Source organism: Rattus rattus, chromosome 7, assembly GCF_011064425.1.
Source record: "Rattus rattus isolate New Zealand chromosome 7, Rrattus_CSIRO_v1, whole genome shotgun sequence".
Lineage (NCBI taxonomy): Eukaryota > Metazoa > Chordata > Mammalia > Rodentia > Muridae > Rattus > Rattus rattus.
Window position 1 is genome coordinate 97,575,361 of NC_046160.1, and position 18,848 is coordinate 97,594,208.

The 18,848-nt window shown below is 48.5% G+C and overlaps 1 protein-coding gene across 4 annotated transcripts in view; it reads right to left on the minus strand.

The window, feature by feature from the left end:
• The window catches only part of Dpf3 (double PHD fingers 3), a 274,033-nt gene extending 257,995 nt beyond the window's left edge, over nucleotides 1–16,038 (minus strand). For 2 of the 4 annotated variants that reach the window (XM_032908089.1, XM_032908087.1), the window contains exon 1: nucleotides 15,952–16,037. In XM_032908089.1, coding sequence (XP_032763980.1) covers nucleotides 15,952–15,983 — 32 coding nt within the window. In that variant the 5' untranslated portion in view covers nucleotides 15,984–16,037. Of the gene's footprint in view, nucleotides 1–14,910; nucleotides 14,929–15,951 lie in introns of those variants that run through there. The other 2 variants (XM_032908086.1, XM_032908088.1) reach the window with 2 other exon arrangements.
• Between the last annotated feature and the right edge of the window lie 2,810 nt (nucleotides 16,039–18,848).

Here is an 18,848-nt window from a genome sequence, read left to right on the forward strand (position 1 = left end):
TCTGTGGCTCAGAGGGCCTTGGGGCAGCTTAGCTCTGAGTCGGGAATGAAATAAGAAACAGAAGGCAAAAGAAAAGTCAACGGGTTACTGGTGGGATTTTTCTTCCTGAGGATTTGAGAAGCTGCAGGAAGCAGAGCCCTGAGGAGAGATGCTAGGAGATGGGGCTGCCCAAGACTGCCAGCTCTGGGTCTTAGAGAGAGGGGTGGGTGCTTTCCTGTGCTCTGCAGCATGTAGAGCAGTCCGTCTGGGTAACTCAGGAGACGGGCACTTGGGGCAGCCCTGGGCAATAGTAAAACAATCCCATCCATCAGAGCTTCTATGGGTCTGCATTTCCCTGTAAAGTGAAGTCATTCTGGACAGATAAAGGCCAAGAATGAATGATCACTGGACGAGGGGCCAGGACTATTGGGTCCTCTCATCTTGGCAGATCATAAACTAAGAAAACAAGAGTTCTATTGCTCTAAGATCTAACTAGGTCTCAGAAAGGCTCCAAAAGTTAGACTCATAAACCAGCTAGACTCCATTTCTTCCCCTGATACTGGCTGGGATCTCTACTGTCTGGGAAGGCAAACAATACCTCTAGTAGGCGCTTGGCCAGAGAGCTTGAAGAACTTCCCGAATTTCATAGATCAGTGTCCATCCCAACTAACCTTGCACATCACTGACCTAAAATGGAGTGGTCCAAACCAGTTCCCCACTCCCCAGAGACAAGTGTGATTAGATAAAATGGAGACAGAATATGTGTAAGTATCTGTTATACTGGGATGGCTGCCCAGAAAGGAAATGAGTACTAGGGAGGGGGCAGCCCCGTGTGCCCCTTTCCCACTGGCTTTGTGCTGGAGTAGAGCTTCCTCCAAGCACAGGTGCTAGTGCAGCTCGACCTTTGGGAGGTGACAGGTATCTTTGCACAGTTCTGTCCCTGCAGCCTGCATTTTGGGTCTATGTGCTTTCTAGCCTTGTGCATTGAAGGGTTAGGTGAGGAGGTCCAGAAAACCCGGATCCGGACTAAACATTTTAACTCCTAGAGTCTGCCTCCTCCTCAGATCTTCATCTTCCTCCAGACACGAGGATGAGATTTCCCAGAAGTCCTTCTTCCACATGAAAGAAAGGATCTGGAGAAGGTCTGCAAGGGTTACAACATCTCTCAAGTCAGCATCTCTCCTAATGTAAGACAGAGGTGCTCTTAGGACCCTGGAACGCCCTTTCCAGCTCATTGTCCAACCCAGCACTGGACATGTAGGACATCAAGTCACTGGAGATTATCCCATCCAGGCAAGTGCACTGTCAAAGATATCAGTACCCTATGGCTGGACTGACGCCATCTCCAGAGCATGATAGAACAGTGAACTCTCTTCAGAGTTCAACCTTAGCTTTAACCATTAAAGGTTTTCTGCCTTCTACTTTTGTCAATCTTAATAGCCCAGTATAGAGCCATGGCTGTGGTGGTGAACACCTTTACGCCCTGCACTCTACGTTTGAGACCAACTAGACCTACAGAGCGAGTTCCAGGACAGCCAAGGCTACACAGAGAAACGCTGTCTTGAAAAGGGAAAAAAGAAAGAAAGAAAACACCAAAAAAACCCCACAAAACTAAACAGAATACCCCACTAAAGTAGAAAGCCAAGCTGTTCACATCTATCTACTACTACAAATGACACGGCTCAGACATGCAGCCATGCCTCCCACACGTCAGCACATCGAAGCCTGTGTCTGATTCCTGACATCTGAAATTAAAGAATGTGTAAAGAGAATTCCACTGCCTTTCCCGAATGCGGGCCGTTAAAGCAGACAATGAGAACAAGTCAATTCTAAAGACAGCCTACCTCCGGGCTTCATTCACTCAGCAATTCACCAAGTGACAGCTAGGCTAGGACCTAGGGACAGAAAAGCACAGCCAGTCACTGCCTTCCTGAGCCTTTTGCTGTAACCAGCCACAGTAGAGGATCTCCATGATGGAAGGAGGAAAGACATGTGCAGGACTGAGGGGGCCAAAGGCCACTGTGGATAGCACCACCCTCTAAGGGTCAGCAAGGACTACAGTGGGGAAAGGGAGCCCTTGAGCTGCCTGGAGGGATCAAGCAAACAGTGCATCTGGAAGTAGGCTGGGGCTAGAAGACCATTTACTGATATACAACAGCCGTAAGAAGCCTATTGAGATGGCAGAGGATGGGGAGGGGGGCTGCCTTCACACGGGGATTCAGAGCATCCATTCAGTCAGGTGTAGTGATGCACACCTATAATCCCAGCCCTTATGAAGCTGAGGGAGAAGAGAAACTGACCCACATCTCTCCTGTGGAGACTGTCGCCCAAGAGCCCGGACATCTGCAGGGTATCCACGGATGTATTCATCGAAGGCTCTGAGCCCCTTAAATCCACATGTAGAGGTCCATACTCGGGTACATCTATTCCAAGGGGGCTGATCTGCAGTTTTCTAGAGATTCAAGGACAACAGAATATACCCAGCAAACACTGAGTGGTGTGAACACCCGGCCACAGCGTTGAGAACCGCTTTCCCCCTCGCTGTCTCTTGCACATAGCTGGGTTCCTGACCTGTAAAAGGTAGGTAGGGTTTGAGGACTGGCAAAAGAACTATAGAGAGCAGAGGTACACTCCAATATAAGGGGATAGGAAGGAAAGACCATTTCCCTCACCAAAATAAACATCTGTGTATACAAACCAGGCATCAGGCTCTAGCCTGGCCTTTTAAAAACCTTAGGCTACAAAAAAAAAGAATGTCTTCCCAGCCTCTTGTTGCCTGGGCCAATACTGCAAATCAAAGTCCCTAAATGTAGATATAAGTCACCGAGGGCAATTCACTGCAATCCCCAGATCAAGTTCAAACTTTAGCTAGCAGTTGCCTAGCAACAGGTAACCCCAAAGACATATCACCAACCCCCGGTGTCAAAAGGGCATTTTGTGGCCACACTGGTTCTAAAAACTAGCCTGCACTCAAGCCTGCCTGCCAGACCTCTGTGGAGGTATTGGACGAAGGTACACACCCCTCGGTGCAAAGGAGGCTGGGAGGGGGAGCCAGGAAGCTGGGTGGATATAGCTGCATGTTTGCCCACCACTACACAGTAGCAGGCAGAAAGCGATAGTTGCTCTTCAACTCCTTCTTCAGATCGCACGGCAATTAATCTGCCAAGAAGTCGCTCAGCTGATCCCAGCCATGCCTAAATAAAGAAGCAGCCCATGACATGAAGACCGGGCTGAACTGATCTCAGTCTGCTCTCAAGCCAAGCGCCCTTAGCAGCAGCAAGAATGTACTATTCCAGATATGATGGCACACACACTTAGTCCCAGCCACAGAGAAGCTGAGGCAGGATCCCCTGAGCCCAGACAGGGCTCCACAGTAAGAATAGTTGTTGTTGTTGTTGTTGTTGTTGTTGTTGTTGTTGTTGTTTGATTGGGGATTTTTGTTATTGTCTGGCTGCTTGGATGGTTTGCTTTTTGGTGTTTTGTTTTGTTTGAGACAAGGTCTCACTATGTAGTCTTGGCTGGGCCTGGAATTCATAGAGCTCTACCTGCCTCTGCCTCCTGAGTACTAGAGCTAACGGTGTGCGCCCCCACGCCTGGCCCCATCTATTATTTTAAGAATAAAAATCACTGGACTATACACAACACCATGGTGGGTGGGATGATGAACCTCAGACTGTAACCCAAAGTGAACCCCAGGAGTGAGCCACCTCACTACCTTACACCTTCAGAGAAAGCCCAAGAGCCAAAGGACCTCACCTTCCGTGACACAGAATTTCTTCTTCTCTTTTCCGCTCTGCTGTTTTTGACTTTGCTTTCTTTCTTTCTTTTTAATGAAAAGCTCGTAAGCTCTGACATCTAAGAGTCAAGTGAAACTTGAGCTTAGAAGGCAAAGTCTATGGTCCAAACCATCACAGGACCCACCACTGAAGTGGACTTGCTCTGGATCCCATCCTCCCGTCTTGAGGAAAGGTCTTGGGGGTAGGGGGGTCAGGGGCAAATAAACAGACCCATCTAAAAGCTATTCAGGAAGAGCAAATGCGCAAGTCAAACAACAACGAATAAGGGGATATAAATCTAGATAAAATATTAAAATCATTAAATGGCTGCTGCTCCCTGAAGATTGGGAAAAATGAAGAGAGTTAATTAAAAGCAATCTCCATGCACTGCTGAGCCGGCCAGCCCTGATAAATGAACAGCTGGGGCTGCTGTGGAGGGCAGACAGGGGCTGGGGAGGGGGCCCTGCCAGGAGACGCCTGCGACGGTGAACGGAACACGGGGACTGAAGTTTCATGTTTTATTAAATATTTTATGACTGCTGAATAAAGTTGTTCTAGAGAGAGAGAGAGAGAGAGAGAGAGAGAGAGAGAGAGAGAGAATGAATGATGGGCTGAGCGAAGGGACTAGGGGACGCTCCTTACGGATGGAGAAGTATTGTTTGATTTCAAAGACACTTGGGGCATTTCCGATACTGTCCCCAAATGCAACGGCAGATAAAACATTGTCTTGGGAAACCTTTCTACAAAAGCTTGGGATTTCGTAAGGGTTTGTGGCACGCAGCACCCAGAGAGGAAAAAACACAAACACAGACAGAAATGAGGACTAGGAAAGACAGAAAGCGAAGACAGAAGAGACTTTCAAACTTCTCATTACTAATCCAGGCTAGACTTTTAACCCAAAACTAAAGTCAGCAGAAAATGCTCGCTCTCTCGCTCTCTCGCTCTCTCTCTCTCTCTCTCTCTCTCTCTCTCTCCTCTCTCTCCCCCTTGAGTCCTTTATCTCTGCAGTCAAATAAAATTTGGGGATTTTTTTTTATAATACTCAGAAATTTTCAAGCCCAGTTGGAGTCCATAGACCAGCAACTTTTTAACGGTTAGAATATGGAACCCTTCTGGATTCCGAGGGAAACCCTTAGTCTTTCCCTGATGAAAACATAATCCAAGAAAATGATTGGGGGAAGTGTTTTTCTCCTCCACAGAGTTTGGATCGGAAGGGGGGGGTGCGTTGGGGAAACATAAGGGCTTATGCATTTGGATATGCATTTTAATTAGGTGGACAGAAGCGGCCGCCTGTTAATTTTTCTTGCTTGTTTCCACTTAGCATTCATCACAGGCAGAACCACCGTAGAGCGCTCCCACGATAATAGATGGTTCTGCACTGGCTAAGTCCTCGGGGAAAATAATTAGCAAGAGAGAATATATTCTCTCCACTCCCAATGTCCCAGCCACCCTGCCCCCGCCCCATCTCCAGCAGCAGTTGCTTCCCTCTCTCACCACCCCACCCCTACCCCAATGACAGGGGTTTTCCTGGGAGAGGACAGTCAGCCTCCTGTTTCCCAGGCACTTAGCACCCAAGAGTCAGACTCTAGAAGCTGAAACAGAAACTAGAGGTCCTTCTGAAAGTACATGACCTGTAGGTGCAGACGGGAAGGCCGTTTGGCTGTAACCAGGACAAGATGAAGGACGCTCCTAAGTTGACTCCAGTGAGACCATTCCCACTGGGCTCAACTCAACGGTGATCCAAGGAAAGTCATTGCAAGTATGATGGCAGCGGGGACGGCTTTGTGCTTAGTGCACTGCCCTTGAAGCTTGCTTTGAGATTGTATGTGCAGCCTCTCCAATGCTAGAAACCAATGCGTAACGTAATGATTCAAGCCCATCGTGAGCTTTCATGTCCAGTTTTCTATAAGTAAGATGTCCTTTTACAATGCCTCCTAAAGCAACCGTTTGCCTTCCTTGTTCACCAGCGGATGCAGACTCCAGCCTTGGTGAAAGGACCAAGAGCTTAGCTGAGGACCCAAGCCCGCCCATGTGTTTCCCTCTACCCACTGCCCTTCCCATAGCTACTGGTCCTGTGGATGAGCTCAGCTCCGGACTCCCAAGGTGAAATGGGACTTTCTCTTGACCTCATCTTCGTGCCCACTTCAAATCTAGACCACGTGAAAGCTGTCTGAGCTCCCGGGACTACTGAGTCACAGTTTGATGAGCAAGATTTGTATTAAAGACAAAGATTAGATATGACGTCAGTGACGTGTCTTTTGGATAATGTTTAATAGACCAACCATGATGGGTCAGACCTCTGACCCCAGTTACTCAGGAGGCAGGCAGGAGATAGCTGGTAAGAGGTGGTCTCAAAGAAAGCATGCTGGGTGTGTGGCTCAACAGAAAACTCCCCCAGCATGGACCAGAACTTGGGTTTGATCCCCAGCAACACGGACACACATCTAATGCATTAGGTTATCCTTGACTCTTGAGAAGGACTCGATACCTGACAGGGACATTCAGCTCTCCCGGGAATGCCTTATACTTGGAGTTTCCCCTTTCTGAAAAGTTTTATTTCACTTGGGCCTCTGAAGGATAAACAGGGGCTTGGGCAGGAGAAGAATAAATAAATAGGCTCTCCCCTTGTGCAAAAACAGGCTCAGTTTTTGTTTGTTTATTTCCTGGGTTTTTTCAGTATATGTGTATGAGTGTGTGTTCATGCGTGCGTGCGTGCATGCTTAGATAAAATATCTGGTGTATCTTCAGCTTATTTCTAAGTCACTAGCTGAGGAAAGCCTTGAGCTTCTAACCCCCTGCTTCTGCTTCCCCCGTGCTAGGATCATAGGCAAGCGCTACCATGCCTCATTCATGCAGTGCTAGAGTTCAAACTCGGGGCTTCATGTGTTAACCAACCAACTGAGCTCCATCTTTAGACCTGTGTTGTAACTTTACTTTCCTCTGTTGTGTTTGAGACAGAGTCTCACTCTGCAGCCCTGGCTGGCCTTGAACTCCCAAGCGAGCCACCAATCTGTCCTGTCATCCCAGGTGCTCCCTCCCTCTCCATGGGGACAGATTTCCTCAAGGAATTCTTACCCTCACAGCAAAGGTGGCACAAGGGGCCATGCCTAGAACTAGGAATGGGAGAGGTGAGTCTCCAGATTCCCAGATTCCTGGGCATTTACCACTTCCCAGACAGTAGTGCTAATACCTAGAGAAGGGGTAGGGAGGAGGCTGAGTTCTGTAACATTGTTATCATTATTACAATGGGGTTGCCGAGTTCTGTAACATTATTATCATTGTTATAATGGGGTTGGGGGGCAGGACAGCCTGTACCAGCTAGAACTGCAGCCTCTGATTTGTAAAAAGTCCGAAAATAAAGGCAATCCACGCCTCTACCCATAAGAACTGAGCACAGGGCCTGGAGCGGTTACTAACACAAAAATGTTCATAGCAGCTTTATTTGCAACAGCCAAGAACGGGAATGGCTCGAGTGTGCAGTAGCAGATAAATGGATAAACAGAGTGTAGCCCGTCCATACAACAGCCATAAAAAGGAATGCAGGTCTGATATACGCCCACTGCAACGGGGATGGCGCCCAAGACATTGAGCAGAGTGACATAAGCCAGACACGAAAGGGCAAACAGAGCAAGTTTCCATTCATATGGAATCCTTAGGCAGAGAGCAAAAGGACACTTCTAGCTCCTGGGAAGCAGGGTATAAGGAAGGAATGATTATTGTCTGGTGCTGAAGGCTGAATCGAGGGCCTTGCCCATACAAGCCCCTGCTCTACCTACCACTGAGCTAGAACCCAGCCCAGAAAGGTGTTTAATGAGGACACATAAAGTTTTGTTCGGCGTGCTGAAAAAGTTCTAGAAATGGCTGGCCAATAATTATCAGTGTATTTAATGTGGGCTGGCAAGATGGCTAAGCAAATACACGTGCTTGCTGCCAAGCCTGACTACCTGAATTCAATCTTTGGGACCCACACGGTAGACAAAGAGAAGTGACTCACAAGTTGCCCTCTGACCTCCATAAGCAAATGGCATACCAGGGCATGTGTATATGTATGTGTATGTATGTGTATGTGCCCCCATATGCAATAAATATTGTTAAAATGTATTTAATGCCACTGAACTGTAATGCCTTAAAAATGGTGTTTTTGTTGTTGTTACTGCTGTTGTTGTTGTTTAGGGTTTTTTTGTTTTTTGGTTTTTTTTTCAGGACAGAGGTTCTCTGTATAGCCCTGGCTGTCCTGGAACTCAGAGATCTGCCATCCTCTGCCTCCCAAGTACTTGAATGAAAAGAGTGTGCCACTGCCACCCTGCTAAGATGGTGTGTTTTCTACCACGCCTATCTTATCAAAGGTTTTAAAATGTAAAAGGGGCGTCTGTCTCCTGAAGATCAACTACGTCACTTTTCCTTCGGCTTAAGACTTAGAATTTACATGCTGGCGTCTGCAAAATGGCTGATAAGTCCTGCGAGCCCTTCTTCCTCCTTTAGGCTTGCAGAAAATTGCCAAGGGAGATTTCAACTACAGAAAAGCCCGGTAATAATCCCCCGGTGGAGTCTACAACGTCAATAAAGGAAAGACAATGAAATTCCAATCTGCGTGCTGATGCCCACACAGGTATGAGCCAGTTCCTGGGTGTCTGTTGGATGCCTGCCCCTCCCTACACAGCAGTAACACAAGCTGCACTAGAGGGAGCTCAGTGAGACATCAGTACAGGCCCACAGGCTTCAGGTCACTTAGCAACCAGGGTCTTGTGGCTGTGCGAATGAGAAGGAAGCAAGACCTTTACCTCCATGTCATTTGAGCTGGGTGCCACCGTCAAACAATATGACTTAGATGAAAGGCAGAGGGTCAGCTGAAGGCTTGGGTCCCTCCTCTCTAAACTCAAGAGGCAAACCCAAGGCTTCACACATCCTAGATGAGTACTCAGAAATGGGCTACAGCACCAATGTTTACGTGGGCGCGGGGTGGGAGGGGTAGATTGGAGAAGGAAAGCGTTCTCTGTAATTCCAGTACTTTTCACATCTGGAAACATTATCTGAGTGCTTCTAATAGCAAAATAGACAAACTGGTCTCCCACCCGACCTTCCTTTCTCTGGTTGCATGACCAAAAGAAAAGCCCACATTTGAACAGCCTGGTTACCTGGTCCTCAGCCGCAGGTTCTGAGAAGGGATAGGATGTTTCCATCATGATAGAACCCTAAGTGGGAGCCCTACATGGCAAGGCCGGACCCCAAGGAGTGAAGCAACATGAGGGCCTCCAGGTCTTACAACTCCGCTCCAGAGCAACACCTTAGAAACGAGCCTAAGCACTAACTGTCCTTCCCACCAAAATTGACCACAATTTTGTTTGAGTTTTGGTTTGGTCTGGTTTCATATGCTGGGGACTGGGAGGGATTATTTTGAGATAGGATCTCACTATGTAGCCTCGGCTGTCCTGAAATTCACTGTGTAAACCAGGCTGGCCTAGAATTTACAGAGACCTCCCTGCTTCTGCCTCCCAGGTTACTGGGATTAAAGATGTGTGCCACCATACCCAGGCAACTGCCAGGACATTTTTGATCAGGGAATTACGAAATCAAGGGCACCTCCTCCTCATAAAGGAATAGGAAACCCCGAAAAGGTATAGTATGCCAGAGCCTGTTCTCCTCACCTTACTCCAAAGTCAGCAAAGCTGCTATGGTCACCGTGGAAAAGAGACAGCATGTGAGACAGGCTGCCATGGTGGTGAGGAAAGGGTGAGAACAAGAAAGGTTTCCTGATAGAGAGTTCAGCCATGGGTACTACAAACAGCAGGTCGTCAAGAAGAGTAAGAATGACAAGAACAACCTACCTCATTTCACCGCATCCTGAGGTGAGCACAGTCCCTGGGTTTGTGACTCATCGGGAGGGAAGGGATAGAGGGGATACTTAGAGCAGAATTATGTGGTCACTACTGTCCTCTCACCTCAGCCCCTGAGTGCTGGAGACTCTATGAGAACTATCTGAATCCCCTACTAGGGATGCTAAGTCTGAACCTTCCCAGTCTCCACAGAGCCCCAACCTCATATCCTCTTCCCCTTCTCTCCCCCTGCCACCTAACCCCTCTTTCTCTCTCTCTCTCTCTCTCTCTCTCTCTCTCTCTCTCTCTCTTCCTCACTCACTCACTCCTCCCCCCCTCCCCCCCCTCTCTAACTGTTCACAAACATGCAACTCAGACATTCTCCACACTCTAACTTCTCTAGCCCCTGTCCTCCCCCAGCAACACCTCCTAACTCTGGCTTTTAAAACTCTAATGCAAATCACAGGCTTCAAGAAAACCTTCTCTTGGTGACAGTTTTACGAGGCTAGCTCTGTTCATCCATATGGTCTGACAGACTGTGAAACACCAGTAACCTGACCAATAAGAAAAACAAATCACACAAACACCACCACACCCCACCCCTTCCCAGTCACTCCGGCAAGCTACGAAAACTTGCAGGCTGGAAACCGTTCATCCTGTGGGGGCTCTTCTGAAGTTAAACAATCATCTCTGGACTTCCAGACCACACAGTAGCTTGATCCACTCACCCATCCTCTCCTCCCTACCCCCAAGGCCACTCTTTTGTCTTTCCTTGTTAAATACCTTCATACTTAAAGACTATTTAAAATAGGGTAATGCTTATATAAGACAGGCATTGGAGAGTCACAGCAGGGAAGGAAAAGAAAATTCGGTGCCTGTGGGATTTTTTTTGGCCTGAGGTTTGCCACACTTGGCTACATTTTGGCCTTCGAGTGACTTTCAAAACACTCAAAAACCGCGAAAGTTACTTTGCTGAGGTTGGTATAATAAACAGGCCCCTGGTTGGGGGGGTGGGGGGGACTTTTTATGATCCAGCTTCCACCAACAGGGCTGCACTTTGAAAGATGGGTATCAGCCTCAGTTTCTATTTTGGGGGGGATGGGGGTGGGGGTGTGCTCAAAACAAATTGTGATGACCATGCATTCAGTGTTTGGCGCTGCTCTGAGAGGATGTAGAGATATCACAGCTTTTTGTGGACAAATCCAAATTCAACTACCTGCATGCTTCCAAGGAGTCAAAGGACGATGTAAACACCCCAACTCGATCACCATGGAATCCCTGTTGTTTTGTGGATCTGGGATGTCCCCCAGGAGGTTTGCAGACTGGACTGTCTTCAAGGATTTTACCCTGTGACGATGCCTCCCCTTGGATTCTGACAGAAACTGACTTCCTGTGTGGATATGGACATCTCAGAATAATAATAACAAGTAGTTAAAATATAATAAAAATAAAAAATAATGTGCGCACTAATGAAGTTTGGAGACTTCAGGGCTTTTAAGATTTGTTTTACTTTGCCAGATTTTGATGCTCGCCTTTAATGCCAGCACTCAGAAAGTCAGAGGCAGGTAGATCTGCTAGCTTGAGGCCAGACTGGGCTATAGAATGAGCTCCAGGACGCCAAGGCTATACAGAGAAACCGTCTCTTAAAACCAATAAACAAACAAACAGACAAATAAATAAGGATTTACTTTATCTGTGTGCGTGTGTGTGTGTGTGTGTGTGTGTGTGTGTGTGTGTGTGTAAGGGTGTCAAATCCCTCGAGCTTGGATGCTCTATGTAGGTGCTAGGAACCAAACTCGGGTCCTCTGGAAGAACCACCGGTGCTTTTTACTCTCCCCCCACCCCCCTGTTTATTTTTACACTGATGACTAAAGCCGAGAGAAATGGTAGTGGTCAAGCATCTGTTGGCTTCAAGGGTCCTTTTCCATCAAGGACTAGAATGGTGTCCATAAAAGGCCACAAATTCACAAAGCCCCCAACCCCACTGTTCTCTGCTTCATCCCTACTCACCACCCCTTCCCCAATCAAAATAGCCAAGACAAGATTAGGACCAGGAATGTGGCCCCCTGGCCCTTCCTCTCTGATAATTAAACTGGCTCTCTCAGCAAGAGTAAGGTCTGGCTTCTAACCTTCACGTGCCCCACACGCATCCACATCAAAGAATGGACAGAGAGATAAAGACCTGACCACATCATCTGTACACATGAGCCATGTTGAATACTGATCAAGTAAACATTTCCTCCTCTTAGAGTTACGTCCTTAATAATAAAGCAAAGTACCTCCAAGCTGGAGTAACTCTTTACAAAGTGAAGCTTCAAGGCAACTGTGTACAAGGAATCATCGTTATAAGCATGACTAAATAGTTTAGCTTTCTGGTTGTCTATAATCAAACAATTAAAGCATTACAGCCCTAACTAGAATAATGAAGTGACGATAGCATTTATTCCGTCTCTGAGCCCGGAGTTATAAAAATAGATACATATGTACATTATCAAGTCTGGCAGAAGGTGGCAGGCATTCCCAGTTAAGTGCTACCAGCAGAGTTTTGATAAGTTACTGTGAGATTGTGCTGCTTAAAGTGTTGTTGGCAGACATGGGGGAAGGTGAGCACCCTGCGCTAGTATAGTGAGATCTTACAATAAAAACATAAGTTAGAGTGTCTGCTCTACGCCTGAACAGAGTTCAATCCCCGGACCACACATGGTGGAAGAAACCACTCCAACCAAAGGTTGTCCTCTAACCACAAACACACACACACACACACACACACACACACGCTTGCACGCACATAGACTTGTTCCAGCACCACACCCACTCAAGACACACACACATAAAATAGTATCTTTGTTTTAATAGGGTCTCTCTATGCAGCTCTGGCTGCCCAGAACTCACTATGTAGACTAGGCTGGACACCAACTCCGCCTCCCCAGTGCTGGGAGTAAAAGCATGTGCTCACCTAAAATAAATAATTTTTTTAATTAAGCATTTTATTTCCCAAGTATACAGAAATCGACAACATGTAACTTACACCCATGCCTTTATCAAATCTATCCCTGTTCACTTCCTGGGTATACAGGAGTTGAGGAGGTCTCTGACGAGCTGCACTCAGAGGACAGGGTGTAGCTGCTAATTTAAATAGCAGGCAACTCACATTTACACATCATATGTGTCTGTCAGTGTCTCTGAATTCCATTTGTCCAGATGTGACTGCTTGGCTGTGGGGCCACCTGCTGCGTTCCTTTCTGATCTAATCTGACCTGGCAGCTCCTGTTTCTGCGGCTAACACCCTGTTGGGCAGTAACAAGAAGTTAAAGGCTGGAATGGAGAAGCCAGACTGTCAGCTTCAGAGAGGAAGGGGTGAAAGCAACCAGGAAGAAAAAGGGAGTTGAGGGGAGATCAAAGACAGCCAGGAAGAAAGGCAAGCTACCAAGAAAGGCTGTTTTCGGGCACTTGGGACCCTACAGAAGACACCCCCAACCCCACGCAAAGCAGAGATTCAAGTTGAGCCATGTAGTCATCCAGCGAGTTGAATTATTGAATGCCCCCACATGGAAAAAAGCTAGCAAGATGAAAAGGGACCCAGAGTCTAAGGCACAGCCCTACACGGGGTGGCATGAAAGAAACCTGAGCTGGCTTCTTCCCAACACCGTTACTACTGCTACTTATCCCCAGGCTCAAGAGGAAATCTTTGTGTGACCAGTTTCTGTAGGGGGCGTCCGTGATGTTGCCTTTTAAGACGAGAGAGAGAGCGCGCTTGCACACGGAGAAAATGCTAATGTGGCTTGGCGCTCCAGTTCATTGTCAGGAGGGGCACACAAGGATAAACACGTAAGCTCTCCAAACCATTCCCCTCACTCTTCCTCCTCCTCCCTGCGCCCCCATCCATCCCTTCGGCTGGATGCGTTGCTCTGCTTTGTTCTAATTTAGCCCATGCATAATTTATTCACGTGTGTTTTGTTTCCTGATCAGCAACTTCTAAAAACAAATGAAATGTATAGGATGTTTTATTAAACAAGTTGTTTTTAAAATAATGATAATGATAAAAGCAGATGGCCTCGGTCTCCCAGTAACGATGTGTGTGTGTGCTCCTGCGTGCGGAGTTTTGAAAATGTCCAGGGTGCAAAAAGCTTGGCTGATTGGGGTTATTGTTTACACCCTTAGTCCTCAGGGGAAGAGGATGGGATGCAAAAGGGGATGGCTAATTATAAGTGACCACTGGACTTCCTCTGAGGAAAGGGCAGGCAGGGGTGTTGTGGGTGAGCGCCCCTGTGCGTGAGCCAAGACGGAGTTACAAATGCATCCCACGGCAAGTGTTTCCAATTATTAAGGAATACAAGGATAATTCAGAACTAATTCTATCAACCGAGATTGGCCACCTTCTAGCTTCTCTGTTCCTTCTCCCCACAATTTCCAATACACGCACGCTTCTGTGTCAAAAAAAAAAAAAAAAAGTGAAAAGATCTGGGGAACCCTGGAGCGTGGAGCTCCTGCGCGCGCCCGAGCGTAAGCCCGCTCCCGGGCACCAAGGATGCCGCTTTCCCAATGAGGAACCCCGTACACATAGCAAATAGATCTCTCAGACATGAGTTTACCAAGCAGCATCAGCTCGGCTACGTGATTTCGACTGGAAATGAGGAAATTGCAAATCAGCTGTGTGGGTTTTGGAGAAACTCCCGGCACCAGCGGTGTGGTGGCGGGAGTCGGCGAGGACGCGGCGAAGTTACGCCCATTTATTCTGCCATAAAACATTTTTTTTTCCCTCTCAGGTTAAACGCTGTCGCGAGTGCAAAGTAGCTGAGCTTCCGAGCGGGAACCGGAGCCAGGAACTCGCATCAAGCTCAGCCCCTGTCTTTACCGCAATATCTCGTGGAAACTCCGAGATCTGGGACATCCCTGCCCTATTCCTGGTTGTTGGCTGGTGCAAACGCAGCGGGTTCTCCCTACGCGTTTCTTGGCACTAGGAATCACACACACACACACACACACACACACACACACACACACACACACACACACACACACTCGCCGCCGCCCTGCTGCTCCCTAAAGCGAACGGTGTTTTCAACTCCCGGAGCCAGGGGTTAGGACGCTGTAGCGCGCAGTTAAAAGCCAAGATCGACCACTGACACAGACCGGGAAGAATTGGTACTAAACACCCACGCGCACCCTCCGACTCCCAGAGGCTTTCATCAGGGCGGTGAAGTCCTAGTACACTCGGCACCCACCCGGTGCCCACGCCGCGCCGCGATTCCCAAGGATCCACCCTCTGCCAACATCCCTGCCAATAGCGCCCCTTGAGAGCCACACTAGTTTTCCCAGGCCACCCCCAGCTCCGCGATCACCCGCAGACTTGGCGGCTTCATATTCAGTCCACCGACTGGAAGGAAGGAAGGAAGGAAGGAAGGAAGGAAGGAAGGAAGGAAGGAAGGAAGGAAGGAAGGAAGGAAGGAAGACGGGCAGGCAGGCAGCTCCGATCGGAACCGGCCCCCGCGAGTCCTTGCGCAGCCCGCCCCCCTCTGTCCGCTCAAAGTCTCCGGGAGGCACCTGCCCCTCGCTGTCGCCAGAGCCCTACACCGCCGCCTCCGCCGCCTCAGCTTTTCACCCAGAGCAGGCGAGCACACCATTAATAAGACCTGCAGTTTCCCCGTCTCCATATCAACCTCAAGTTAACCCAGATCGTTAATTTACTAGAGCCAGTTAGCCTACAAATACACAGACACACCGGCGACCGCCCGGAGCGCCTGCCTGATCCCCGGCTGCCGGAGTGGAAAAGCCCGGGGCAAGCACCTGGGCCCCAGGACTCCCGGGACCCGCCGCTCCGCGCGCTGTCCTCCCAACTCCGGAAGGTTTACACAAACTCCCTGGGAGAGCTCGGAAGGCAGAGCGAACGCCCTGCAAAACTCCGCACCGCTGCGGTCGGTCTGCCCGCCCGGGTGGACAAGCAGCGGGGCCGGGGAAGCTCCGGCTTGGAGCGCAGGGCATAGCAGAGCGCAGGACGCGGCCCCTGCCCCGCGCTCTGGCCGGACTCAGCCAGCCCCGCGCGGCGCCGGGAGAGGCAGGGGACTCCGGGGACCGTGAAGACCCGGGCTGCACACGACCCCCGCAGCTCCGGAGCCGGCGCCGGCTGCTCTGTGCTCCCTCCCGGTCCGGGTCAGCCAATTAAGCAGAACACAAATTTAACAATTTTCTTTTTGTTAATTGCATCTCCTGACATTTCTGCGCGCTGGGAGGAAAAAAGATGAAGAAGTAAGAGCAGGAAGAAAAGAGGAGCCCGGGCGCAGCGGGAGGCGTCTGCGAGAGCCGAGCGCCGGCTGCGCTCCGCAAGGCGCCTTTTTTTCATATTGAAACCACGCGGAATATGTACATTTTTTAGTCTTACTTACGCTTTCAGGGGGTTGTGAATGACAGTCGCCATTTTGCTACAATGTAACAGAATATTGTCTGTCTCAGAGTTCTAAAGGTTCGCTCAGGGGAAGCGGCAGGCCAATCAGAGCACGGGATACCGGCCTGCCGGCCAATCGGCGCGGCTGGTCGCCAAGTGGGCGGAGCCTGCGTGGTGGTAGTTATTAGGGGAGCTGTCAAAGCCCAGAGGTCACTCCCTTTTGTAGAGCCCGAGAGCGAGCAGGTCTTAAAGGGGCAGTACCGTGTTAGTAGCGCCCTCTCAAATAGGGACTAGTGGAGATACATGGGAGAGCAATCTCGCTTAGTTTGAGTCCCTACTTTACTAAATAACCGCAGAGTTTGCGCTCCTGGACAAGAATATTTACATAATGCCAACAAAAACGTTGAATCCCATTCATTAGCTTTGGGCTTTGTATATCACGGTTTTTAACCCCCGAGTCCCGGGTACACCACTGGGTTACAGTGCAAAAAGTTGGAAGGCTGCAGTTTCCTCCAAGAAATTACTACTGTGCTCCACTCTTTGCTAAAAATGCTCTGGGTTCTGCAGCTGTTCAATTTTCTTGTTCCCGAAGTGTTTTCTTTATCTCACCCACCTTCCTCGGTCGGTTTCTGAGAACGGGAGAGTCCAGGACAGCAACTCCCTTCCCCCTGGAATGTCTCAGCCATGGTTTTTTGTTACGTAATTCACAGGTGGTCACTCTGCACGGTCCCCTACGACCACCGTTCTCCACTGTCGACGATTTCGAAGATCTGACACGACCAGCTTGGGAACGAAGTGAGACCTGGCACCTTTTAGGCAGAAGGCTGGGGAAGATTTGAGGCAACTTTAGGAAACGCAACTAGGGAAGCCAGTAACTAGGCAGAAATTGTTAGAGCCTGACAATTGTAGGTGTTGCTAGAGTCCCCTCCGGGAATGGCTCTGCGAATCCAGGCGTCACCTTTCTGGACTAAGATAGGAGGTGAAAAGAATCTGCAAGTGAATGTTCAGACGTGACTGGAGGCTTCCCCAGTCTGCGGCTGCTTAGAGTCTAGTGAACCCCTGAAGAAACTAAGACTTCTGCGAACTCAGGCTTCCACCGAGCACAGGGAGACTCAGATTGGGCGAAAACGCACGAAATCACATAGAGTCCAGAGACATCGTTAGCATATAGAAGTCTGGCTACCCCTTGGCTGTTTAATCAGGTCAAATAGCAGAGAGCTGGAGAGTGAAAAGGAAACCGAGAGATGCTGAATTGCAGTTCACAATTCCACCTGCTCTCGCCTTTTACGACTCTCCATGAATAAAGTAAAATACAATCACAAAGCAGTTCGGAACTTTCAGATTCCAACTCCATTCACTATTAGAGTTACAGATAAGCCCAGCAAAGCTGAGTGAGTCCGTGTGTGCAGACTGGAAATATTTAACTCTTTGTTTGCCTAGTAGGGTGATGTTCTCCCCCACCCTCTCTTCTCATTACAGAGTCTCACGATTAGAAAGCTGTTTTTGATGCACTGTAAAGAGAACCAGGTATGATAGTGCTCCCTTGAAGTTCAAAACCAGCCTGGACTACATATGGAAACCCAGTCTCACACACACCCCCAAATATGGAAACCCAATCTTATCGCCCCTCTCCCAAAATAGTATTGCCTTGGTTTTTGGACTTCATGGAAAGTCATTTTAACTGTCAGTACAATTCTGACTTGGTAGTCACTTTTATCACTTCTGAGAAATAAAGAGATATTGTTATTAACTTTGGGTTTTTGTATCATAGATTAAAAGGACACAGATTTGGGCCGAAATCTTCAAAAGCAAGGGATTTAGAGTAAACATGCTTAAAAAAAAAAATAGAGTAAACATGCTTGAAGGAGACAGAAACCTTGACCAGAATTAAAGTCTGGGCTTCAGCAGTGCTGTGCAATAGTAATATAGACTCTGAAATCCATCTGTCTGCCACCATTTGCCAGCTGGTGACATAAAGAACATAGGAATCCTGAGATGATGACAACAGAGAGCAGAAATAATTCTCTATTTCTGAAACTCATTGATTAGAGCAAATGAACAATGTTGATAGCAGTGTTTCCCCAATTTAACTCCATAAACCTAAAACCTTTTTATTGGTTGTGATATCAAAACACTTAAAAAAAAAATCACACTTCAGGGGCTGGAGAGATGGTTTGGTGCTTAAGAGCACACATTGCTGCTCATGTGGACCTAGGGCAACCCCCAGCACCTGCATGGTGACCCACAGCCTTCTAACAGGAGTTCCAGGGGGGATCTGATGCCCTCTCCTGGACGAAGTACGCACAAGGCATGCACGTGGTGCACAGATAGACTTGTAAGCAAAACGCTCCTACACATAAAATTAAATTCATCACAAGTCGGGGGCTAACTCAGGACCTCAGAGCCTGCCAAATACATATCTGTCTTAGGGGTTAGTCCCTGACAGCCCAAGGGGAAAAGGAAAAGGATAGCGATAAAGAGGAGGGGGAAGAGGGAGAAGGAGGGAGGGGGGTAGGGAGGGGGAGGGAGGGGAACAAAATGCCATTTCTAAAGCTCTGTTGGCTCGCCTGTGAGTACAAACCCCATCTTGCCTGCCTTGATCTAGGTGGCTGGGCAAGCTATTTGGAATGCAGAAGGGAGCCAGAATGATCACTTCTCCCCCTCCCCTAGGTAGCAGTGAGCTTTGCTGTCAAACCAGAGCGTCCTGAGCCCAGGTGACTACTGAGCACTTGATAAGTGGTAATTCTGAGATGTGTCAAATATACACACGGCTTCGTAGGCTTAGCGCCAAAATAGGAATGCAAATTAGCTATGAATGGATTCTCTTAGGGAAGGCCACACCTACCCTTGCTCTCAAACCCCTCCTCCCTCTTTCTGAATGTCTCTCTTCCTCCTAAT